Genomic DNA, 27,651 nt, shown 5'->3' on the forward strand with positions numbered 1-27,651 from the left:
TAGACCAAGACCCGGACCCGGACCCCAACTCCTGTACTCGGACCCAGACCCTAGATCCCAAACCCCAGACCCCGACCCAGATCCTGACCTAGACCCTAGCGGTGGTCCCGGACTTGACCCCCATCCAGGCCACGAATCCCGATCCCGGACCTGACTTAAATAAAATTAACAAATGAAAATAAAAATGAAATTTACAGATTACACGTTTGTTTTTTATTTTTAAAATTGAAAAACAAAAGTGGTTCTAGAATACATTTTTATTTTTAAAAAATAAAATTTTAAAAACAAAAATTTATTTTTATTTTTGCAATTAAAAAATTTAAAAATGTAAGTGTTACCAAATGCCACCGTTAATGAGTAACAAAAGTGTAAATAAAAAAGTAATATTTATGATGGTGTAAAATTTAACTCATAATACTATATTTGGTACTAAATTTAACACAACTTTTAGTATATATCAAATTTAAACCACATTATATACAAGAGTTTAATTTTATAAACATGAGCTAAAAGATATATACCTTATATTTATATAATATAACACTTTATTAGAGATGCTCTAAGGTAATTATATAGATAGCTATTTTATTTAAATTTAATATTAAATATTAATTATTTTTCTGAAGAAAAAAAAATGACAGTTAATTTAAGGGAAATTTGAAAAAATATGCATAAAATATCTTAAATTTTTTTCCCTAATCTAATACATTTTAAAATTTAAAAAATATGACCACTTTACAATAAACCCAAAAATACCCCTCTCATTTTCAAACCTCAACTCTCTCTCTTCCTCTATCTCTCTCGGTTGTTCTCTCACCAACCCTCTTTTTTTTCGCCGGATGTGATTTGGGCAAAATCTGGGTTTGGAGTTTGATTTCATCGGGCCCGATGCAGGCCCGATGCCGGTCCGATGGTAACACAAAAAAATTGAGGAAGACAAAGGCCCGATAGTGGGCCCGATGGGGCCCGATGCATGTGTAAAAAATAGAATTTGATATGGCCCGATGGGTCCGATGGGCCCAATGGGCCCGATAGTGGGCCCGATGGTCGACAATGTAGTGAAATAAAGAGAGAAGAAAAGAGAGGGGGTAATGTAAATGAGGAGTATTTTAGAGATATTATAAAATGTGTCATATCCTACAAATATAAAATATTATGAGTTTAGGGGAAAATTTTTAAGAATATGTAAGTATAAAAAATCAAATTTCCTTTTAATATTCATAAAAAATTAGTAACTAACACCACACCACTAAAAAGTAGTTGGAAACAAATGACCATTTGATACGTGGATAATAAGTATGTTACCACATCATGTACTGTCTATACTATAATAAGAGAGAAAATAAGTATTGGTATTACATGATAGTATATTATTATACTAGCTACCATTATCATAAGATAATTTTTTTTATCATTTGTTGTGTTATATATGTGACCTAACGAGTTATTGCTACAAATGTTAATACAAGCAAAAGAACCTGTAATTAATTATTATGAAAAGGATTCTTTTATTGTTTATTACAATTGTTTTGTAAGTATACAAGTCAGTTGCATATAATTCATGAATCTTACATATTATTTATCTTAATAAAACTAATAAGTTTAGTTAAACGCGTAAAACAAGCCTTTGGTTTTTACATCCTAATATTAGTTGTTCTCGAACTTTGGATTGGACTACAGAACACTTAGACCAAATTCCCAATGACTAATCAAACATTTGTGTATATTCCCTAATTATAAGGATTCAACGAGCAAATATGTATATAATATATAGATTTTAGATTTGCCTTTGGTTGTTAGAATTTGTGAGAGTGTGGTTGAAATGAGATTTAGAAAGTTGTATGAAGGTGAGTGTATAGTAAGATGTATGTGATTTTATCTTAAAATTAAAATCTGTCACAAATTTTGCTAGATTAGGAGTAGAGGGTTGCAAAAATGCAAGCCACAATTCAAAGAAAGGGTGAGGAGATTTAGAGACTCAGGCAGTAGGGTCCTCCTATTGTACTTCCTCCTCAGGTACCTATTGCCCCAGTTCCAGTGTTGTCAGCTGGGTAGCTTGCTGCTGGTAACTGAATGGAATCGTTGTATGAAAGGTTTTGGAAGCAGGGATCTCCAGTCTTTTTGGAAGGCCTAGATGTGATGAAAGTTGAGCAGTGGCTGACTGTTACGAACAGAATCTTGAATTTTATGGGAGTCACTGGTAATGACTGAGTGACTTGTGCTACATAGTCATACTTGGGGGATCTCTGAATTGTTGCTGGCCTTATGTTTTGGGTTTCGATCTTTCATTGTGATCATCCTTTACATAGTTGGTCATGTTATTTTTTTTTATTCTTATTTGAATAATAGGGTTATTATTGCCTAATTTTTTTGGGAGATTTTTGGGTGATAGCTATTAATAGGGATGATTTGTTATTGGTTCATCAAGTTGGAAACTTAGTATTCTTCACACTGTTTTAATGCTTTATAACTGGCGGTTTAGTAGTACCTTCATTAAAAATGTTATTAAGGTTTTCATCCTTATTATTGTAAATAAATTGGTTAGCCTATTATTTTTGAGTTTGTTCTTTGAGTGATGTCTTCATGTCTGATTTACTTATTAATAGATATTTTTATTTTTCTTTCAAAATATTATAATAAATTAATTATTCAGGTGAAAATATAATTGAAAACTTGTAAATTATATTTTAGTTGTGTATAAAAATATTTAGGTAGATTCATGCTAATTAAAATTACATTATAACATGAATTTGATATATATTTTTTTTTAAAAAAATTAATGTATTATTTAATGTATTATGATTGATGATAATATTGAATTTAAAATCCATCTTTAGAAAGGATTTAAGATTATTCTAATCTCAATTATTATTTCTCAATATGTAATATTTATTGATGGTTATTAACAAAATTAAATATAAATATCAATTTTAGAATTACTAAACTATTAGATTTTGATCAAATGATTAACAATATAAGGAAAATTTAAGTTTATACACTTAATTTAGCTATTCAATAAAATTTACAACCCGTCTAACTCGAATAAACCGCCCAAACCAAATCGAATAAATCGATAAAAAAATAAAACTCGAAATAATATAATAAAAATTCAAACCGCCCAATAAATATATTAAGTGATTTGTAAATTATTCTAAACCGCTCAATTAACTCGAATAAATCAAATTAAATTGATTTATATATTTCTTAATAAAAGTGTATATAATATATTATATAAATTACATTTATTAGTTAAACTATTTTGTATTTAAAGTTTAGACATTTTAGTGTTTAACTTAAAACTTAAACTTTATAGTTAATAATTTTTATTATATTTAGATATTAAAGTTGAAGTTTAAAATTTATACCATATTATTACTATTTTTTTATTATTTTGTGTTTACTCAATTATATTTATCTTATATTAAAGTTCTTAAAATTAATTTAAACTATAGTATTTTTTAACTTGAAATATAAATAATATATTTTATTTTTTAAAATTTAATTATTTAAATACTAGAAACTAATATTAATAATTAAAAGAAAAAGTGAAGAACAGTTTGGATGTCTTAATCCGACCAAACTGACAAAATTATTGGATGAGTTGAATTTTTTCTAATTTTTAATTGGACGAGTTACAATTAAATATTTATAATTTCATATTTATATTGAATTAGTAAAAATATGCTATAACCGAACCAAACCGACTGAAGTATATGCCTAATATTTTGGTGTGTGTGAATGAGAGGGTTCTAATTTAAAAATAAAAATGAAAAAGAGAACCATTCATTTTCAGCCAGCTGGCCATGTGAAACAAAGTGAAATGTGATTCATATCTCCATCTGACCCGGACCATGACTTAAATAAAATAAAGGATTATCTCATCTTCACACTCTTGCATATGCTAAGTCAAATATAAACTCACAAATTATTTATAATCATTACAATTTTATATTTTATATTTTCTGTTTTCTTGACATCTTTTTATTTTCTGTTTTTGAATAGGAATGTTTGCCATAGAACCTTTTTTTTTAGTATTAGTTTAGAAGAAACTATTATTGGATTTTGTAGTATTACTCATAAATTAATGACAAAAACAATACTAGTGAAAATGCAATACTAAACACTAAATTATATATCCTTTAAGAAATTACTAAACTAAATACTTTTTTTTTTTAATAAAATGAAGTATTAAAATTGTGAACAACACTTATCTAAACAATTTATTATTATTCTTCTTAATATAAGACTTAAAAATTTAGTGTTTTTATTTTCTTAATTTTTTTAGGTTTTAAAGGTCAAAAGAAAAGCAAATTGTGTAAAACTCTCAATAGTTTGATCTCACTATCAACTAATCTCTAACGGTATGGGACTTGGTTTCTTCCAACACCATTGGGATATTGTTGGTGATGATGTTATCAACTTAGTGAAGGAGTTTTTTGACACTGAAGTTATGCTTGATGGACTTAATGACACCAATCTCGCTTTGATCCCAAAAAAGAAAAACTTTGCTGTGATGGGTGATCTCAGGCCAATATCACTATGTAATGTTCTCTATAAGATCATCTCGAAAGTTTTGACGAACCGCATGAGTGATTTGATTGACTGTATTATCTCTGAAACCCAAAGTGCTTTTATTCTTGACTGTCTTATCTCAGACAATGTTATGGTTGCCTTTGAAGTCATGCACTATTTGAAATGGAAAAGAAGAGGTAAAAAAAGCTTCATGGCTCTTAAACTCGACATGAGCAAAGCCTATGATCGGGTTGAATGGAGCTTTCTTAGAGCGGTTATGAATCGTATGGGCTTTGCTAGCAAATGGATTGATCACATTATGGGTTGTGTCTCTACAGTTCACTACAAAGTTGTTCATAATGGTCACGTGCTTGATTCTATCTCCTCGTCCAGAGAAATACGTCAAGGTGATCCACTTTCTACTTACCTCTTCTTCATTATATGTGCCGAAGGCCTCTCAGCTCTCATCCAGAAATTTGAAGCCAATAGACATATTCAAGGATGTCGTGTGGCTCAACGTGCACCTTCAATAACACATATGTTCTTCGCAGACGACAGCTAGTTGTTTTTCCAAGCCACACGAGGTGCTGCTGATAGCATCTCCAATCTCCTGCATCTCTTTGAAAATGCATCAGGTCAGAAAGTTAATTACTCAAAGTCTTCGATCTTCTTCAGTCCCAACACTGATGCTACTACCCGTGTACAGATTTGCCTTACACTCCATATGTCTGAAGCTCTTGAAGGCAGCCTTTATCTAGGCCTTCCGAATATTATTGGCCGCAATAAGAATGTTGTGCTTGGCTTTCTTAAAAACAAAGTCATTGCTCGCATCAACAGCTGGGATGGCAAGTTCCTGTCTCGTGCAGGGAAGAAAATTTTACTCAAAACAGCCATACAATCCTTGCCCACATATGTTATGACTGTCTTTCTTCTCCCGATTGGAACCTGTAATGAGATTGAAAAATTAATGGCTAGTTTCTGGTGGAAGACAAACTCCAGCAAAGGGCGAGGTATTATCTGGATGTCGTGGAATCGTTTAGCAACTCCAAAAGAAGAAGGTGGAATGTGTTTTAGGCACCTCCATGACTTTAATCTTGCCATGCTTGCCAAACAAGGTTGGCGATTATTGTGTAAGCCTGACTCTCTTGCTGGTAGAGTCTACAAAGCAAAGTATTTCCCTAATTCTGACTTTATTTCATCCGATCTTGGAAATAATCCAAGCTTTGTGTGGCGTAGTATCTGAGGTGCTAAGGAGTTGATTCGGCTTGGGGTTGCTCGGGTTATTGGAGATGGTAGAAATACTAGAATTTTGGGTTCTCCTTGGCTACCATCAACAAGTAACAAATATATCTCTTCTACTCATCTTGGTCTAAGCACTCACACTGTAAGTTCCCTATTTCAACCAAACATGATCTGTTGGGATGCTGATGTAGTCCGTGACTTATTTTCTCCTCAAGAAGCAGATTTAATTCTTGGCATTCCACTTAGCAACACTTCTAGACCTAATTGTTGGTCTTGGACAGCAGATCACAAAGGGAATTTTACTGTGCAAAGCGCCTATCACCGTACTGCAGAGTCAAAAACCAGTCGGTTTACGGCCAAACAATTCTAGTTTTTGGCGTAAGTTCTGGCATTTGAAGATACCTCCCAAAGTCTTGAATTTTTTGTGGCGTGTTATAGCATGTTCTCTCCCAACCTGTGTGAACCTTGTCACGAAATATGTACCAATTTCTTCACAGTGTCCCGTTTCCATACTACAGCAGAAACAACAACACATGCTCTGCTGACTTGCGACTTTGCTAGAGCCTGTTGGGCTGTCTTTGGTTGGCCTGTCACGGTTGACCCCTCATCCACGTTTGGTTACTGGTTTGAGTTGTTGCAGAATACCAGCAATATTGACTTAATCTGTCGTGCAACAACTCTTTGTTGGACTTTGTGGAAACCTCAAAATAAAGTTGTCTGAAACAAATGCAATTCTACTGTCAAAGAAGTTCCGGCCACTTCTTCAATTATTCTTGAACATTGGAGGAAAGCTCAAGATAAAAGTGCTCTTTTATCACAATCGTTTAACAATAGTGATGATGGGGGTGAGCTATGGACACCACTGTTGGGTTTTATGCCCTAAATAAAACTCTGTTTCAATGTAATCCAGATTATTCTATATCAATAAAGTAACAGAAGTAATTTTTCATTCACTTGTGTATGTTTTGGTTCACTTAATCAATTGCTTGTCTATTTGATTTATAAATTCATCCAAACCCCTTTCACATACTTGAACATGTTTATTGTGTTGTCAACACATTGGAAAATAAACATGACTATGTGAATAAAGTATTCCTAGATTTATCAGAACACTGGGTTTCACTGATATGACAATCTACAACAGAGTTTACTTACATTTGGAGAAATGTTATGTTCTTTCCAGAACATAGGTTAAAGTAAAGCTCAGGTTGGATGCATGGAGTATGCATTGGAATGGACCGATATTGAACTTTGAATTAGATTTTGAAACTTACCGTAAACATCTATTCAATTCAATATCAGAAGTTGATCCTAGATCACATGATCTAAATCCTGATATGGTTAGGCTTAATTTCAAGAGTGTTATTCGTGTTCTTTGATTTGTTAGTTAAGCCTAAAACTGTAGTCTGGGCAATACATACATTTTGGGAACACGGTAGTGCGATTGAGTGGGAGCGCTAACATAAATATGGAATCTATAGCTTCTATCTGGCGAATAGTAAGCAAAGGGTGATCTCCTTCGAGCTTAACCAAACGAGATAAATGATTGAGTACTCATTTCACTTAGTTGAAATATCATTTATACAGGGTTAAGTGTTTTAAGGATAAAATACATTGTAGGGTGTTACGGTAATCTAAGTCCCTTTACAGTGTAGATCATCCATATAGAGGATCATTGATCACATTAGGATTATAACAATGGATAACTAATAATGCGTCTATATGGTGGAACATATAGAGCATTCTATATACTGAGAGTGCAATTCTGAGTTCTATGTGTGGATTCAACGAAGAATTAATAAGTTAGTGAATTTAAGTGGTAAATTCAAGATTTGCTTATTGGAAGCTCGGATATATAGACCCATGGTCCCCTCACTAGTTGAGATGATATTACTTGTAGGACTCATTTAATTGATTTTAATTAATCAATTAAGAATTCTCAAGATAAGCTTGTCAGTTTGAGAATTTGGCACTCATTAAGGGCAAAACAGTAAATAGAGATTTTGAAGGGCATATTTATTAATTAAGAAACTTTAATTAGTTTCATTATTAATAAAATAAATGATAATATATTATTTGATAATTATTTTTTAATTATTAAGTAATTAGATTTATCATTAATATGGTTGTACAATGGAAATGGCAACATTTCACAAAAGGGGAAACTATCAAGTGTAGGAAAAAGGAAAGTTGGAAAAGAGGCAAGCCTTGTTCCACATTGCCTAGGCCGGCCCCCTTTACCTTCCTTTTCCCTTGATTTTCTCAGTTCAAAATGTCAATCATAGCCCTTGGTGGTCTTCTATAAATAGAAGGAAAAGGCTTCAGATTTTGTGAACATCTCTGTATCTTTGAAAAAGCTTTTCTCAGCATTATTCTGAAAGAATTTTCTCTCAGAAAATTCTCTCTGAGCCGCCACCCTCTCTCTCTCTATACCTTCACTGTTTCGAAATATATGAGTGCTAGAGTAGTGCCCACACACATCAAGTAATACCTCAATCATAGTGAGGAAGGCTGTGTAGAATTCAGAGACAACAAAGAAGGACTTTCAGGCTCAGATCTTGATTATACTCTGCTACAGAAAGGAATCAAGGGTTAGAGATCTGAGTGGGAGGAGACATATATATTCCGCTGCAATCACTGTAAGATTTCTGATACTCTTATGTGTTTAATTTCATATCGTTTTAGAAGTTCATATTTAGGTTGTTAAATCAACATACTTGTGAGTAGATCTAAGATCCTGGTAAAATAACTTCCAACAACCACCTGCAACAAACAACCTCAAGATTAATATAGATGTGGCGCTCTTCCAACACGACAACTCATATGGCTATGGATTAGTGGCGAGGGATCATTTTGGCAAGTTCTTAGAGGGCAAAACATGCCAGTGCAATGGCAACTATCTTGCTAAAGTGGTTGAAGCTTTGGGGATCAAGGAAGCTCTCAGTTGGATAAAGAACAAGACATGGAATAATATTGAGCTTGAGTCTGACAATCTTTTATCTGTGCAAGCAATAAGAAGCCACCAAAAGATGTCTTCTACTTTTGGTATTATTATAGAGGATTGTTGTTTGTTATTATCTCTTTTAAAGGATGTTAAGTTACGTTTTGTAAAACGATCAGCAAATCGAGTTGTCCATGCTATTGCAAGTGTTGGAAATTATTTTACCAGGATCTAGATTTACTAACAAGTATGTTTGATTAACATCCTAATATGAATTCTAAAACAATGAAAATAAACACATATAAAGTTTAGAAAACCTTACAGTGGGTGCAGCGGAATAATATGACTCCTTCCATTCAGATCTCTAGCCCTTGATTCCTTTCTGTAGCAGAGCATAATCAAGATCTGAATCTGGATCTTCTTTTCTCCTTCTTTAATACAGATTTTCCATAGTCTTACATACTATGATTGAGATACCACTTGATGTGTGTGGGCACTACTCATTCACTCAAAGGTTTCGAAATTTAGAGAGAAGAAAAGAGAGAGAGGCGTGTGGCATTTTCTGATGGAAACAATGTGTGAAGTTGTGTGTGTCTGTTTCCTCAAGCCAACACTTTCTATTTATAGAAAACCCTCTAGGTTTAGGTTAGAATTGTATGGAATTAAAATAATGAAAAAAATAAAATGGTAAAGGCCTATGCATAGTGGGCGGCCAGAATAGGAAATTGGGCCTCACTTTGCAACTTTCCCATTTTGTTATTTTTCATTCCCATTTTCTCGAAAATGCCAATTTTCCAATTTAACCTTTTAAATGCCAATTCTAATTATTTAATAACTTGAAAATAATTATTAAATAATATTTCCATTTAATATATTTATTAATTTAGACATATAAAGTCTCTTAATCAATAAATAAACCTAGAATCTCTTTTCTTTACAATTTCGCCCTTGCTTAGTGAAAATTCATAAAGTAGACATAGTCTAACTTTTAGAATTATAATTGATTAATCAAAATCAATTAACTGAGTCTTACAAGCAGTATGGTCTCAACTAGTATGGGGACCATGGGTCTATATAACCGAGCTTCCAATAAGTCGAACCGAATTTACCAAGTAAATTCCCTAACTTATTAATTCCTCATTGAATCCACACTTAGAACTTGGAATTGCACTCTCAGTCATATAGAACGCTCTATATGTTCCATGATATAGACACGTCATTAGTTATCCATTGTTATAACCCTAATGTGATCAATGATCCTCTATATGGATGATTTACACTGTAAAGGGATTAAATTACCATAACACCCTACAATGTATTTTATCCTTAAAACACATAACCCTGTATAAATGATATTTCAGCTAAGTGAAATGAGATCTCCACCATTTATTTTTCGTTTGGTTAAGCTCGAAGGAAATCATCCTTTACTTTCTATTCGCCAGATAGAAGCTATAGATTCCATATTTATGTTAGCGCTCCCACTCAATTGCACTACCGTGTTCCCAAAATGTACGTATCACCCTGACCCAAAAGTAGGCTTAACTAACAAATCAAAGAACACGGATAACACTCTTGAGATTGAACCTAACCATATCAGGATTAAGATCATTTGATCTAGGATCAACAGGTGATATTGAATTGAATAGATATTACGGTAAGTTTTAATATATCTAATCAAAGTTCAATATCGGTCCCTTCCGATGTATACTCCATACATCCGATACTGGTAAACTTTACCAATGTCCTGGAAAGGACATAACACTTTTCCAAGGTGTAAGAATACCTATCACTTATTATACCATGTCAGTTTAAATCCAGTGTTCTGACAAATCAGGGAATAAACTTTTGAACATATAATTAGGATTATATTCCACTGTGCTGACAACACTATAATCTTTAACAAACTCATATGTTCTGGACTTAAAAAGAATTCATACATTATATACATATAATCATGAAATAAATCATGTGAACCATGCAACATAAAATGTTATTTCTGATCTTTATTAATAAGTAAATCTGATTATATTGAAATGAGTTTTATTTAGGGCACAAAACCCAACAGCAAGGCACTCTCGATTTATTCTTGGTGGTTGCATCTTAGAGCAAGATATCTGACCCGATTTGAGGGATATCTTGTTTTCTGAATGCTCTTAATCAAATGAAGTTGATATTTTTTTTTTGAAAAAAAAAAGAAGAGTTATTTGCGGCATAACCTCCTTAAGTTGTTACGTTTTTACAACTAACCCCCAATTCTAAAATTTTGGTGGTAAAACCTCCTAAACCTAAGTTCTGTTAGCACTTAGCCCCTTCCATCCATTTTTGGCTGTTAACTGCCATGGTGGAATGTCTACGAGTACACAGTGTACACGTGGCACAATTTTATTGGTCCACGTACATAAATATTAAAAAAAATAAAATTTAATTATTTTAAAAATAAAAAATTTTCTTTTTCTTTAAAAATTAAAAAACAATTTTAAAAAAATAAAAATTAAAAAAAAAAACTAAATAAACCCTAATTTTTTTTTTTATTTCTCAAGAATAAACCCTAATTTTATTAATCCTAACCCTAATTCCCATCTCTTCAACCTTTCTCTTCCGCCTCCCTGCTCTTTCCCGAAAATCTCAAACAAAAAAATCATAGCCCCATTGCAGATCAAGCTCTGCCGAGCCCCAAGGAACAAGAAAAGCTAGACAATGTCACACCTAACCCCGCCATCACCACTGCCATCGGCGCCGGCCCCGCCTCTTCCGACGACCCTATGCACTCGTGGTGGGAATCAATCTCCAAAGCTCGTTCTCGCATCTACTCTCTCTCTTCAATTCTCGACCCCACCTCCTCCTCCTCCTCCTCATTCTCTCTCCCCTCCCTGGCCGATTCCGACCGCCCTGCTCTCTCACTCCTCTCTTCCATCGATGCTTACCTTACTGTCTCGGCATCCCTCTCTTCCCCTCTCTCCGGTTCCGGCTCTGACCCTCTCTGTCACTGGCTATACGACACGTATCTGTCGTCTGATCCCCATCTACGACTTATTGTTTTCTCCTTCATCCCTCTCCTCTCCGGCCTCTACCTCTCTCGGATCCACTCTCTCATCCGATTCGCCTTCTTCAGCTAGCCAGTACAAGCCACTCTTGGTGAAGCACACAGATTGTCATTAATAATGAAGAAGAAGGAGGAGGAGGGAGCGGCGGGTTGGCAGATGAGAGAAAGAGAGAACAAGAAGAAAAGAAAAGAATTGGGGTTTATTTAGGATTTTTTTAAATTTTTATTTTTTTAAAATTGTTTTTTAATTTTTAAATAAAAAGAATTTTTTTATTTTTTTAAATATTTATTGACGTGGACCAATAAAATTGTGCCACGTGTACACGTGGACATTCCACCATGACAGTTAACAACCAAAAATGGATGGAAGGGGCTAAGTGCTAACAGAACTTGGGTTTAGGAGGTTTTACTACCAATTTTTTTTTTTTTGAGTTAAAGTGAAAATTTTATTTAAACACTTTCAGCCATTACAATAGACTTAAAATCAGCAGAAACATTATGTTGATTAAAAACACAATCTGACGAAAAACAAGACTCTCTAGCAAGACAATGAGCAGCCCTATTTGCAGATCGTTTAACAAACTTTAAAGAAACATTATTTAGAGACGAGAGTAAGACCCGACAATCATCAACAAGTAACCCAAACTAAGAAGGCATTAAAATTGAACTATGAATAGCTTGAACCACCACCAAAGCATCAGTTTCAATGACTACACTGGGCCATTGCTTTCTTTCAATCCAACTTAACGCCTCCTTAATCCCAATGGTCTCAGCAATCTCAGGCTTAACAACCCCAAGCCGAGTCTCAGAAATAGCTTCAAGGAGAGATCCATTCGAATCACGAGCCATGCAACCATAACCAAACTTGTTTTGTTCTTGAAAGATAGCCCCATCAACATTAATCTTGACCATATTAGAAATTGGTTTCTTCCACCCCTCATCGACATTATTAATATCATTAATTAACAATGCCCCCGTCTTTTGAGATTGAGCAGTACAATATTGGTCAAGCACTATTCTAGCCGATCGGACCACATCAATAGCAGAACAACTTTTATTATTCCATAATAGTTCATTGCGGACAACCCAGATTTTCCAACTAACACACGCTGCTTCTTTGACAACAGCGGCTGAATGGTGCATAACAAGATCGGACAACTATTTATTGAAGCCACCACTGTCCGCACCAGCAGGGACGATCGAAACGCACCAGCAGCTGTTCGCAAACCTGCATTCGAGCAAGACATGGCTGATTGTCTCCACTGCCGAATTGCAGAAAGGACAGTACAGATCAACGTTAATTTTTTTGGTGCTTAGTTGAACTTTTGTTGGTAAGCATCCAACTAAGACACGCCACAAAAAATGCTGCACCTTTGGAGGGACTTCCAGCTTCCATATAGCTTTGAAGAGCAACTGATTTTCCACAGCAACATTCGCACCAGGTTCTTGCTGCAGCAAACGGTAAGCACTCTTTACAGTGTAAAAACCATTAGCTTCTTCACTCCAATACCACTTATCAGCCATTGCATTCTCACTCAATTGTATAGATAACACAAGGTTCTTATCCCTTTCATCAAATGGGTCATTAATGATATCAAAATCCCAGCTCTTAGATTGCATGGAAAATAAACTAGAGACATTTTGATTCACTAAACCAGGATGGGCAGATATAACAAAGGGATTTGTAGAATCAGGAAGCCAAGGGTCTAAAAGAATACTCACATTGTTTCCATTCCCAATAGATTTCCTTGCACCAGCTTTGACTAACCCTTGTGCTTCCAAAATGCTTTTCCAAATAAAACTTGGGTTTTGTCCCAAAGTAGCATTAAGAAAACTACCCGAAGGATAATAACGAGCTTTATAAATCTTGCTTACCAAGGAATCCTCATTAGTCATTAGTCGCCATCCTTGTTTACCAAGGAATGAAAGATTGTAATCTCGAAGGTCCCTAAAACCCATCCCACCATCAATCTTATGTCTACTCAACCGCTTCCAACTTATCCAGCTCACACCCTTCGAGCCTGAGTTTGATTGAGATTTCCACCAAAATTTAGCCATCATTCCTTCAAGATTAGAACAAATCTCCTTTGTAAGCAAAAACACACTCATAGCATAACAAGGCAAGGCCTGAGCAACCGATTTCAATAACACCTCTTTACCTGCTTTGGACAAGAAACGACTCTCCCAAGTAAATATTTTCTTCTTCATCTTCTCTTGTAAAAAACCAAGTATAGCTTTCTTGTTACGACCCAAAATGCAAGGTAAGCCAAGATAAAAACTATTATCCCCAGCTTCCACCATTCCCATGAGATCGCAAAGACTAGCACAGGTATCAGCAGAGCAGTTCTTACTGAAAAAAATTGAAGACTTTGAGTAATTCACCTGTTGTCCCGACGCCTGCTCATAAAGTTGAAGAAGATGCATCACATGTGTTGCTTCACTCCCATTAGCCTTGCAATACACATAGCTATCATCAGCAAATAACATGTGTGAGACCCGAGGTGCACTCCTAGCCACTTTACAACCAGTCAACCATCTACGCTGCTCATACAGAGTTAAAAGAGAAGAGAGTCCTTCAGCACAAATCAAGAACAAGTACGGAGATATAGGATCCCCTTGACGAATCCCACAAGCTGGGACAATCGGCCCCAACTTCTTCCCTCCATAAGTGACATGATAAGAAACCGTAGACACACAGAACATGATAAGAGCAACAAATCTTGAGCTAAATCCCATGCGAGTAAGCATGGCTTCCAGGAAAGCCCAACTAACTCGATCATAGGCTTTACTCATGTCGAGTTTAACTGCCATAAAACCATCTTTACCCTTCCTCTTTCGTTTCATATAATGCATCACCTCATAAGAGATCATAATGTTGTCAGATATCAACCGTCCTAGCAAAAAAGCACTCTGGTTTGTAGATATGACACTAGGCAATACAACTTTAAGCCTATTTGCAATCACCTTGGAAACAACCTTATAAAGGACATTACAAAGTGATATAGGCCGAAGATCACCCATTTGTTCAGGACTCTTCTTCTTAGGGATAAGCACAATATTAGTCTCATTCAATACTGAAGGGAACTCACCAGTAACAAAGAACGCTTGAACCAGCCGCACCACATCATCACCTATCAAGTTCCAAAATTTTTGATAAAATCCTGGTGTCATTCCGTCAGGTCCTGGAGATTTATCTGGATGCATTTGGAACAACGCGTCTTAATTTCCTTACGAGTCACTCCTCAAGCAACACGACATTTTGGTCCTCAGTGACCGATTGGGAAACACAATTGATAACTGGAGAAAAATCACCACCGACATGAGTGAACAAGTGCTGAAAATAATCCACCACCACCGTAGGAAGTCCATCATCCCAACCAACCCAGTCGCCATTAGAATTCTTCAGCTTCTGGATTAAATTAGATCGTCGTCGGGATGTAGCTTTGGCATGGAAGTACTTGGAATTGCGATCACCCTCACCCAGCCACAACTGCTTACTTCTCTGCTTCCAAAAGACTTCTCTTTGCAAGTAGAGATTATTTAACTTTAACTCAGTAGCTTTGTAACAAGCTACAGAATTAGAGTCCCTTCCTCTCTTCCAAGTCTTGATCTCGGCTTTGCAGTCTTTTATCCTTTTGCCAAAGTTGCCAGTATAGTCTCTTCCCCAATCAAGCAAAGCATTACCACAGTCACAAATCTTCTCAGTAATAGGAAGACCATGAGACAACTCCCAACTATCTTCAACAACTTTAAAGCATAGAGGCTCCTTCAACCAAGAATTTTCGAATCTAAAAGTTCTCTTTGACACTTGCAATGTTTCGGCTACAGGGACCAAATGAAGAGGGCAATGGTCCGAAGTGGACACCTCCATATTATAAAGCTTAGCCAAAGGAAACTTTGCGAGCCAACTATGAGAAACAAGAGCTCTATCAAGCCGAGCCTCAACCCACGAATCAGTTCCTCTACCCCGTTCCCATGTATAAGGATAGCCACTCAAATCCAAATCATGAAGACCACACTCTTCCAACATATCACAGAAACCATTTATCAACCAATTCGGGTATAAGTTACCTCCATTTTTATCTTGTTGAGATGTAACATTATTAATATCCCCAACAATACACCAAGGCAGATTACTCTCCATTTTCAGAGCACGAATAAGATCCCAAGTTCGCTTCCGCAAACTACGATTCGGTTCACCATATAGTCCCGTAAGTCTCCACTCCCCATAGTCACGGTTATGAACAACAACATCAATATAGTTAGAACCAAACCTGAGCAATTGAACTTCCTCCGCTTTGCGCCAAAGAAGAGCCATTCCACCACTTTTCCCTTGCGCATCAACACTAACCGCTCCTTCGAAGCCAAGCGAGACCCGAAGCTTCTCAACTACATCCTTCTTAGCCAACGTCTCACAAAGAAACAACACAATGGGCTTCTTTTGGATAACAATATCCTTTATGAATTGGATGGCCCATGGGTTCCCAAGCCCATGGCAATTCCATGTTATTAGACTCATAATGATAGGTGGGCTTGGGAACCAAGACCCACCTTTGTTAAGTTTTTTGACCCATCACCAACATTCACATCATTCTCCATCATAATACATTCATCCTCTGCCACCTCATTATTTTCACCAGTATTTCCATGTTCCATGCGCCTCCTTTTGGAATCTATAATAATTTTGGAAATATCTTCTCCATCCACCTCAGCATTAACTTTGTCAACTTGTTGCATGGAACACCCTTTCCCTAATCGTGGACCAGGTACAAGATCATTTTGAACATCCACATTCTTTCCTTTTACACCACTCCCAGGATTGATACTATTGCCATTAACCATGGAATCAATCTCCATAATTTTAGCAACTGAATCAGCCTTCCCCTCTGTCGCCACACGTCCAGCAGGACTCTTCTCCACCGTCGCCTGCTGCTCGAAACCAGAACGCAGCCACTGTGTACCGATTTGGTAGTGTCGTCTTCTCAACTGTGCCTTCATGCCAATGCCATAAGGCTTAACAATTTGATCAATATCTTGCTCGAATCGTTTAGCACAAAACCTTTCAGAATGCCCTATAATGCCACAAATAAAACAAAATGTTGGGAGATGTTCATATTGAAACATAGCCCAAATCCATTCACCATTTTCCTTATACAACTTCATTCGTCGCTTTAAAGGTTTCTCAATATCAACCGTCGTACGAACCCTCAAATAATCCCTCCAAACACCAACAAAGTTCTTAGGATCCGACTTAACATAGGTTCCAATATAACTACCCGCACTACGCACCACTTTATCCATCATGAACCCAGTTTTAAGATTGTGAATCTGCACCCACATATCAAGTTTGTGCAAATAAACCGCTCTTGGATTCTCACCACTCTTCAATCGGTGGAATATTAGAGGAACCTTATTAAAGGTCCATGGACTTCCATCAATGACCATCTGTATATCGATTTCATGATAAAATTGAAAAAGGTAAAGATTTGCTTCCAACTCTTTTACATACACACCTTTTCCGGGCTGCCATAGAGATGCCATAAGGTGTCTCATTGCATCGAAATCAATAGATCTTCCTGTAAGAAACTTCCCTACAAGGCACCACCTATCGTCAAAAATCTGCTCCTCACCCTCACTCTCCCCTTCGATCAGAACACCTTCTTCTTCATCCTCAATCTGAAAATTCTCATATTGATCGGCAAGGTCACCCAACACGTGACTGCTAGAAGCCATAACAACCGAAAACAAACCACAACTAGAAGTAAGCACCCCAACAACCTTAAACCGTAGCAGTAACAACACACCACACACAAACAAATCCTGAAGACAAAGACAAAAGAACTCTCACCTACTCATACGTACAACACACTCAAAAGAGAGAGACATATAATTTTTACTACCAAAATTTTAGAATTGGAAATTAATTGTAAAAAGGTAACAATTTAAGGATGTTATGCCACAAATAACTAAAAAAAAAAAATAACTGTTTCTAAAAAAAAAAATTGATAATGAGAGATGATTGATGAAACGTAGGACTCTGACCCACACATCTGAGTACATAACAATCAAAAATCAGCAATCAGATCAACTATGGCAGACGTAAATCTCATACACAAAGAAACAAATATAATTATTTGTAATAAAAAAAAAATTATTTATGCTTTTTTGTTTAATCAGAACATGGCCATTAGATTTTTCCATTTTAATAAAAAAAAAATACTGAAGAAAAAATTAGCTATTTGTCAACGATACTTAGATTTTTATAATAATAGGTGACTTAAATATTATACCTACTATAAAAGTTCTATATATCTATATATTAAACTAATAAATATTTAAAAACTACAAACATGCATAACTAAAATTCTAAACTTTTAAAATGATATATGAGTTCTATTTTCATAAAAGGCTTAACATTGCTTGATTAAGTATTAACATCCTATACTAGTGTGAATTAAGTTTTATTTTTTTTGTTATACTTATAAATAGTCAATTTACTTTTTCCAAAATTTGCTTGCACTGAAAAAATGCACAAAATATTATATCCTATGAATGCTTATAAACTCAACTTTGTTATAATTAATCACAAATCATAGAATCCTCATTAGTTTTTTTCTCTCCTTTATCCTTAAGCTTAGCAATAAACTTGAGCAATCCAAGTCACTATTTAATTTAAAATTTGAATCCTTATGCTATCGATATTTTTTTTTTTATTCTTTAAGTTTGTTCAATTTTCTTGTATTTCTATACTCAGGTAATTTTTTTTTTTTGATAAATTAGTAAAATATTACTGCACCAATAAAAAAAAGAAAAAAAAGAACCGTTTACAACCGAAACATGAGCTCAATTAAGCGATTGAACTCAATCTCCCATCAATGTTACTTGTTTTCTCTTTTTTAAAATGAGAAAACCTTACACTAATATCTTTCTTTATGTACTTTACAATTTTTTGTAGTATAGAAAATTCCATAATGAATTGTTCCTTGATTCCCAAATGTAATAGCTATATGCACTTCACACTTGAATTTGGAGTGAGAATGTAATGATCGTTTAACTTTATTTTAAGAATTAGCAAATAATTAAGACTTATTATTAGAAGTAGGCTTTTAATAATTAATTTTGTAATTATGGAGATATATTTAAATTTTAAGTGTATTAATTATGTTATATATAAAATTTTATATTTTTTTATATTTTATGTCTGGTAACAGTAGAATGCGACCTTTGACCTATAAACTTTATTATAGTATAGTACCTTAAATTTAGCGAGACAATATAACTAGATATTTAGAATGTCAAAAACATTTAGGGTTGTGATATTAGACTATTAAATTATGTATGTTACTTCATGTTTAAACAAGGGGTAAATTTTTCATATTTTGCTCCTGTTATTATTAGTTGATTTTAAGTGGGCTGATATTAATTATGTAATTATCTATTAAAAAGTATAAGCTGAAATGATAATTGAATTGTCATTATCTTATGTTAATGAAAAATCAAAGAAACAAGCACATTTCTCTCTCTCTATATCTCTTTGCTTTCATTGTCAGCCCATGAAGAACCAAGGAAAATTAAGGTTTTTTTTTTTTCTATTTCCAACCTGAAATTGGAAAGGTTTTAGCCTATAAATCAAGGTCTTTGTTAGCCAACTCAAGGTATGTCCCTTTTCCATTAAAATTTTCAAGTTTTTGAGTTAGGTTTTCATGCAAATTCTGAGGTTGGGTTGTTGTACGAATTGGTAGTATTTTGGGTTAGTTTTCTGTAGTTGTTTCTTGGCTGATTATATTGTTTATTGCTGGTTTTAGTTGTTTTTATTGAGAAAGACCAAAGCTTGAACTTTCAAGCTCAAACTTGATTCTTTAATGGTGAATTTATTTTCAGGAGATTATAATTACTCTTTTTGGTTAGATTATGCTTATTATATATGTTTAATTAGGTATTCTGGAATGTTTGATGTAATTTTGACCTAGATTTTGAAGTTTGGTATGTTCTGTAGTGAAAAATGGTTCACCATTTTTCTAAAAACGGCGAACCAGTTTTTTTGGTTGGACCCCTGAAAAGGTTGAACCGTTTTGGAGTTTCGGCTAACTAGATTTTTCATATTCCAAACCCTACTTTTTCACATTTTATCAATATTTAGGGTATTACAGGCTATCTATCGATAGCAAAACTTTTAATTTTGAGTTTAAGTTCCCAAAAAGTAATTTAGCATATCACTTACCAACTTTACGTATGATGTGACTTATGGGCATGTAAATCGTTGAGCATCAGTTTTCACTTAAGTTGACCAGCACATCTAATTTCAGAATCAAGGTAAGACTAGTATAATAATTGCATAAGTGCTTACATGTTTAGCGTCTATATTTATGAATATCTAATAGATAACATATTAGTAAGGGCAGTATTAATGTATATAGAGTTACACTGAATACCGACGGGTGTATGTTTGGTAGAGTACGGATTGTCGTTATCACATTAGTACGATTAGAGTACCAAGTATAGGCTGATAGTATGGTCAATCGTACTATCGTACGAACGTTCTAAACTCAGTATGTGTGGGACATGGGATAGAATTGTGATTGGGTGTATGGGCGCCTGGTTATAATCTGGTTTATGATTATGCTTCTCTTACTGAGTCTATCGACTCACATATATTGTTTACATGTGTAGGTAAAGGCAAAACAAAGGTTGAACAGTAGTGAGTGTTGGAATTTATTTTACCAGGATCTTAGATCTACTCACAAGTATGTTGTTTAACACCCTAAATATGAACTTTCTAAAACGATAAATAAACACATATAAAGTTAAGAAAACCTTACATTGATGGCAGCGGAATAATGTCTCCTTCCACTCAGATCTCTAACCCTTGTATCCTTTCTGTCGCAGAGTATTATCAAGATCTGAGCCCGAATGTCCATCTCTTTGTGTGTGATCCTTCACAGTCTTCCAATCTATGATTGAGATACCACTTGCTGTGTGTGGGCACTTACTCTATCACTAAGGTTCAAAATTTATGAAGAAGAAAAGAGAGAGGGTAGGTTCGGCTATAGAAGAGAAAAGGGAAGGCTTAGTTTTTCTGAAGAAAATTTTCTGAAGAATACTTGAAACACATGTGATTTGACTGAGCCATCACTTTCTATTTATAGGCAACTACTAGGTTTAGGTTAGGAATTATTTGGCATTAAAATAATGAAAATATCAATTTAAAAAACCACTTTAAGTGGCCGGCCATGGTGTGTAATGGGCCCCACTTAGTTTTTGCAGTTTTCACAAATTTTATTTCTAATTTCTCAAAAACGCCAATTTTCCAATTCTAACCATTTAAATGCCAAAACTAATTATTTAATAACTAAAATAGATTATTAAATAATATTGTCATATAATTTAATTATTAATTAGACATATAAAGTCTATTAATAAATAAATAAACCTAGAATCTCTTTTCTTTACAATTTTGCCCCTGCTTAGTGAAAATTCACAAATCAGACATAGTCTAACTTTAGAATTATAATTGATTAATCACAAATCAATTATTGAGTCTTACAAGCAGTATAGTCTTAACTAGAATGGGGACCATGGATCTATATGCTGAGCTTCCAATAAGTGAACCGAATTTACTGAGTAAATTCCTACTTATTAATTCTTCGTTGAATCCACTCTTAGAATTTAGAATTGCACTCTCAGACTTATATAGAGCATATTATATGTTCCACGATATAGATATGCTATCTCATTTAACCATTGTTATAATCTTATTGTGATCAAAGATCCTCTATATAGATGATTTACATCGAGATGTGATAATTTTACCGTTCTCACCCCTCAATGTATTTTGCCCCTTAAAACACTTAGCTACCTGTAAATGATGTTTAATGATCTAAGAATTAGTCACTTAAACAAGAGCTCATCCATTTACTTTTATTTAGCTAAGCTCGAAGGGAATCATCACTTAACTTCTATACACCAGTAGAAGCTATAGATTCCATATTTATGTTCAGCACTCCCACTCAATCATACTATCATGTTCCCAAAATATACGTATCACCCTGACCCAAAAGTAGGCTTAACTAATAAATCAAAGAACATGAATAGTACTCCTAAGTTGAGCCTAAGCATATCAGGATTTAGATTCTTTTAATCTTAAGATCAACTACTGATATTGACTTGGAAAGATATGACGGTAAGTTTATAATATCTTAACTAAGTTGCAATATCGGTCCAGTCCAATGTATACTCCATACATTCGAAACTAGTATACTTTACTAATGTCCTGGAAAGAACATAACACTTACTCCAAGTGTAAGTACACCTCATTGCTGATTATCACATTAGTGTAAATCCAAAACACTGATGAAACAGGGACTTAGTCTTTGATTCATATGATCACAATCACATTCCACTGTGTTGACGATACTGTAATTGTGAATAAACATATGATCTAGACTTAACAGATTTTGTGTGTAAACATATTAAACCATTAGCATGTAAAATTCATGCAAACATAAATCACTTCAAATTTCTTATATTGACAACTAATCAGATTGTAAAGAGTTTTATTTAGGGCATAAAACCCAACAGTGAGCTCGAGCTAACAAAGAATGTACATATTAGGGCGGTTAAACTTGGAGTGTTCGATCTTTAGGACAACATACTTTATTTTGATAGTTGCTGGTTAACAACTTTTGCTATATATATATATAGCAGAATTCTTAACCTTTTTATGGTAGGAAATAAAGTCCAAATCGTGGTCGTGAACTTATATGGAAAGTTTTCTTTTTCGACCCAATCTGCCACTGTAGATTCCAATCATGTTGCTACAAATCAAAAAATTATTTTAGAAAACTTTTGTATAGCTATGAAAACATGTTTGTGGCTGTCTCTAGGGTTTCTATGATCTATAAATAGAACCTAGAGATCAACCAAATGTTCTCACCTCCTTGAGCTTCATTTTTCATATTTTCATCTTTTTGAGGAAAGAGTTAGAGTGTTCAATTAGGTTTTAGTCTTTGTTTAGTGTTCTTATACTATGCTTAGAATAGGTTGAAGAACTTCATTGAACAAGAGAATGGTCTTTGGGGGAAGACTTGTCAAAGCCTTACTTCGGAAGGAAGTAAGCACTCACACATCAAAAGAAAAAGGGATTTCACTGTTTGGTGGTGTTCAGAAATTAGATTGACAAAGTAGATTACAAAGGATTGCAACAAAGCTTTAGAGGGAGTCTAAACTTGTTTAAGTCAATTGTATTTTGTAATTATTTGAGACTTTACAAATTGATTTCATTATTTGGGCGTGGTCCCATGGACTATGAGTGTTTGAAAGAACACTGATACTCCATATAATTCTTTTGTGTCAAGTTATATTCTGCAATGTTAATTCTATTATGTTACTATAAATATGTGTTCTGCAGCAACAAATTTTCATTCTATTATTGCAGATCATAACAGTTGTGATTTTAATTACTGGAATTCAATTAATATATTGGTATTTGTAAAAATACAGTTTTTAAATTAGTATCAGAGCGGGACACTAAACTCTTAGTGTGGTCCTTTAACATTTTCTTGTATTTTTGTGCAATATGTCTTTTTTTGCAGAAGAAAGTTTTATTTCTTGTCCACCACTTCCCAATGACTCGAAGGACCCTTACTCGAATGTGAGAATGTGAGCATTCATAAAATTCCAAGATAAGAAGGCTTGGTGATCCATTTTATCAGGTTGGTCTCACCCTGTTGTGAAAGATTCCGAAGGTAATGAAAAACTAAAAATTGAACTTGAATGGTCTAATGAAGATGATAAATTGTATGCTTACAATATTAAGGCCTTGCATGCTATGTTTAATGAGTAGGTGAGAGTTTTCTTAAACTTATATCTTCTTGTGAATCTGCTAAAGATGCTTGGCAAATCTTTCAAACTCAATGTAATACCCTAAGGTGTTTAATAGCTGGAATAGTAACCCTAACTAGGTTAATTAAGTATTAATGAGAAATTATATTATTATATGATTTAATATATGAAACTATTATGATTTATTGCATTTTAAGACCCTATAGTGTGTTTGGGGCATTTTTGTAATTTTGACCTAAGAAGGATTTAATCGTAATTTTATGGTATACTGTGTTAAAGAAAATTAAAGACTTAGCAAAGTTAACTTTCTGACCCGAACCTAATTCAAATTTTTGAAGAATTTCTTTCATCCGAAGTAAGTGGCTTTACAGTATAAGTAACTGGCATCCACAAAGAGCATATGGGATATACGGGGAGCCCCATTAGCCACTTTACATCCATGAAGCCACCCGCGATACTCATATTTACGAAAGAGAGCCAAGAAACCCTCTGCACACAGAATAAACAGGTATAGTGACAACAGATCACCCAGGCGAATACCTGTAGATGGTGTAATAAACTTTACAACTCGAGTATATTGACATTGAAAAGCAATTGATAGACATTTTCACTAAGAAAATTGTATCAATTTGCTTTATTTGGTAGGTGTTAATGTGTGGGAGATTTTGTTTTGATTTTTTCTCTTTTAAAATAATATCTTTTTTATGTGATTTGAAAATGTTGTGCTCTTGATTGATATTCAGCTCCAATTTCATAAAAATATTATTTATTCCAAAAAAAATAATATTTAAATAAATTAAATAAAAACAGAGTAAAACATTATTATTATTTAACCTTTTTGATAAGTTTGTAATCTTTTTAAAAAAATGAAAAAAAGAAAGAAAGAAAAGTTGTAATGATTTGTTTAGTTAGACTTAGATTATTAGATCCTCGTGCTTCTTCTCAGCTGAAACTCTCTCTCTCTCTCTCTCTCTCTCTCTCTCTCTCTCTCTCTCTCTATATATATATATATATATATATGTATATACAATAAAGGCAACAGGAAGAAATAAAAGGTGCTTCACTTTTACGTCTATTTAGTATTTTCTGGCAAAGCCAACTTCATTGTCTTTGTCTTTGTCTTTGTATTATCAGCTCCTCTGTAAAACGGACCCCCTCACCTCACCTCTCTCACTCTTCATCTTCAATCTCAAACTGCCCCCACAAACCTCTACCTAACATTCAATTCAATTCCTTTCACTCATAAATCTCTTCTCCAATCACCCATTGCCTCATCCTTCAACGCCATTCATTATCATTATGCTCTCTTCATTTTTCATATTCTTCTTGCTTTTCCTCGCCATCAATGGTGAGGATGCCACCAGGTTGGAACTCATACACAGAAACTCTCCCAAGCTTTCTGGGAATGTTAGGCCGAAAACCCAGATGGAAAATATCATACAGTTTCACCGCCGTGACGTTATGCGTATCAGAAATATGGTTACTCGTAGACGAAGGAGGGTTACTGAAATGGAAACATCTGTGGCAATGTCAATACATTCTGGTTCGGATTATGGAGCTGGGGAGTACTTTGTTCATGTCAAAGTTGGGAATCCTGGACAGAGATTCATGTTGGTAGCGGATACAGGGAGTGAATTGACTTGGATGAACTGTAGATATAAGTGTGGTCATAAGTGTGGAACTCATAAAGGGAGGATTGATGATGATAAAAGGGTGTTTAAAGCTGATCGTTCTTCTTCATTTAGAACTGTGCCTTGTCTTTCTGGGATGTGTAAGATTGAGCTTGCTAATCTCTTTTCTCTGGCTAGTTGTCCCACTCCATTGACCCCTTGTGCCTATGATTACAGGTACCTCTTCTATTTTTGGTGTGTGTGTGTGTTGCTTAGGATTCAAATTATTCAAGCTAATATATTCAAGTTCAAAATCTGCACAAGATTTAAGAGATTTGAGTAATGGATAAGATGATGATGATGATGGTTTTTAGTGGAAATGTAGGACAAAAGAGTTTAATTTTCCCAACAAGAAGTAGTTTGGGACATGGTCTTTCTTGATGTAGTACAAGACAATAGCTGAAGTTGCAGAAAAATATCTGTAATATTTATGTGAGTAGTTTAGCTTAGTTAGTCGTTTATGTGATGGAATTTCATTTGAGATGGCTAATAGAGTAAATTATTTTCCCTTTTGTTTTTGAGATCTGAAGTGTTGTCAAGTAGTTGGGGAACTCATGGCTAGCATTATTAGTACCATAGCAAATCGCAGGGTATGTACGAGCTAGCTGCTCTTAAGTCCTTACCTACATCTAACACAAGATTTAAATGGTAGTTATTGTAGGTAGGTGAGTCTCATGTGAGCCACAATATTTGTACCAAACAAAGGGCCTTTGTACTGTCTTTTTAGGATATGTATGTCTCTTCAAATATCATTATATTTTAGGGGCAATTTTTTAATTCATCCCATTGTTTACTGATGTCATTTCTCTTGCCAACTAGGTACCTAGAAGGTTCTTCTGCAATTGGGTTTTTTGCCAGTGACACTGTATCAGTAGGCCTCACCAATGGTAGAAAAAAGAAACTTAAAAATGTCTTGATTGGTTGCACCCAAACGATCAAAGGTGATTTAGGTGGCTTCAAAGGTGCTGATGGGGTACTTGGTCTAGGCTTTGGCAAGTACACATTCACAACAAAAGTTGCTGAAGAATTTGGGGGCAAGTTTTCATATTGTTTAGTTGATCATTTAAGTCCCAAAAACCTCACAAACTACATTGTATTCGGCCACAACAAGATCGAAACATCGCTGATGAGAAGTATGCGCCATACTGATCTTGTTTTGGGTGGAGTTTATGGTTCACTCTATGGTGTAAATGTTTTAGGAATCACCATAGGATTTACACTGTTGAAAATAGCACCTGAAGTATGGGATCCAAATCTTGGTGGTGGAACAATCATTGATTCAGGAACTAGCCTCACTTATCTAGCTGATCCAGCTTACAAACTGGTAACAGCTGCATTCAACGAGTCCATATCAAAATTTGAAAGATTGTCCACAGAGGGAGGACCATTTGAATTCTGCTTCAACTCAACAGGATTCAATGAGTCTTTGGTACCAAAATTACAAATCCATTTTGCTAATGGAGCTCAGTTTGAGCCACCAGTGAAGAGTTATATAATTGATGTTGCACCTCAGAAGAAATGTCTAGGATTTGTTTCAGCTGGTTGGCCAGGTACTTCTATCATTGGCAATATCATGCAACAAAACCATTTCTGGGAATTTGATTTGGAGAGAAGTACCTTAGCCTTTGCTTCTTCTAGCTGCACCTAAAAATTGGATTGTTATACTTATGTAATTTTTTCTCCTCTTACTTCACTCTCATTCATAAATATAATTTTTTTTTTCTTTTTATTTTTACTAAGTTACAAAAATTCATTGTAATTCTTCTTGTAATGTGTTGTATAATTATCATATTTAAGAATATTTTCAAACTCTTTCATCAACCCAATTGTGGTTCACATGTGTTGCCTTTACCCTTTCCCAACTTTCCTACTCTTTTATTCTTCTTCATGCCAACTGTCACACCTTGAAAAAAATCACAAAGGATATATATGTCCTTGTTCTTTGAAAACCAAACCTATCTCTTGTGGAAAGAGATAACCACATGTCTTACCAGAAATACACATATTCATATCTATATATTTATCTACAAAAATCTGTGTCAATTTCTTAGCAGTTTCAATGCTAAGCTCCTTAACAGTCAATATTTATGTGTGTGCGCGCGCGCATTAAATGGTGCTCCAATCTAAGAGTAGATAAAATTGAACCGAATCATGATGCGAAGCACATCACATGTAATTTAGTTAGTTATTAATAATTACGCTAGTGGTCAGCAAAAATCTAATTTATTTATTTAAACTCCTCACATTGAGATAACATAATAAGCTACTATTATTTACCGCATATGCCGCAAATAAAGGTTATAATGATTGGAGTAGGTTAGAGAGTATCATATTAATTATATTTATTTGATCATGGACCTCATTTCTAGGGTGCACACCGGCTAGATTTTAACGGATTTCGA

General features: G+C 34.5%; 2 protein-coding genes across 2 annotated transcripts; both read left to right on the top strand.

Annotated features, from left to right (window-relative positions):
* Positions 1-11,392: 11,392 nt before the first annotated feature.
* LOC133035018 (proline-rich receptor-like protein kinase PERK2) lies at positions 11,393-11,854 on the top strand. The gene has a single exon (XM_061110654.1). It carries the CDS (start codon positions 11,393-11,395, stop codon positions 11,852-11,854), a length of 462 nt encoding a protein of 153 aa, XP_060966637.1.
* A 12,657-nt stretch (positions 11,855-24,511) lies between these two features.
* On the top strand, positions 24,512-27,075 carry LOC115706572 (aspartic proteinase NANA, chloroplast). Its single transcript, XM_030634261.2, has 2 exons — positions 24,512-25,426; positions 26,069-27,075. The coding sequence occupies exons 1-2, from the start codon at positions 24,879-24,881 to the stop codon at positions 26,895-26,897; spliced, it is 1,377 nt and encodes a 458-aa protein (XP_030490121.2). The 5' UTR covers positions 24,512-24,878; the 3' UTR covers positions 26,898-27,075.
* Positions 27,076-27,651: the final 576 nt, after the last annotated feature.

Source organism: Cannabis sativa, chromosome 1 (assembly GCF_029168945.1).
Source record: "Cannabis sativa cultivar Pink pepper isolate KNU-18-1 chromosome 1, ASM2916894v1, whole genome shotgun sequence".
NCBI lineage: Eukaryota > Viridiplantae > Streptophyta > Magnoliopsida > Rosales > Cannabaceae > Cannabis > Cannabis sativa.

Excerpts from the sequence above, each read along its gene's own strand:
- LOC133035018 (XM_061110654.1), top strand. The coding sequence starts at position 11,393 with ATGTCACACCTAACCCCGCCATCACCACTGCCATCGGCGCCGGCCCCG.
- LOC115706572 (XM_030634261.2), top strand. The coding sequence starts at position 24,879 with ATGCTCTCTTCATTTTTCATATTCTTCTTGCTTTTCCTCGCCATCAAT. Across the intron at positions 25,427-26,068 it reads CCTTGTGCCTATGATTACAG|GTACCTAGAAGGTTCTTCTG; the intron begins GTACCTCTTCTA and ends CTTGCCAACTAG.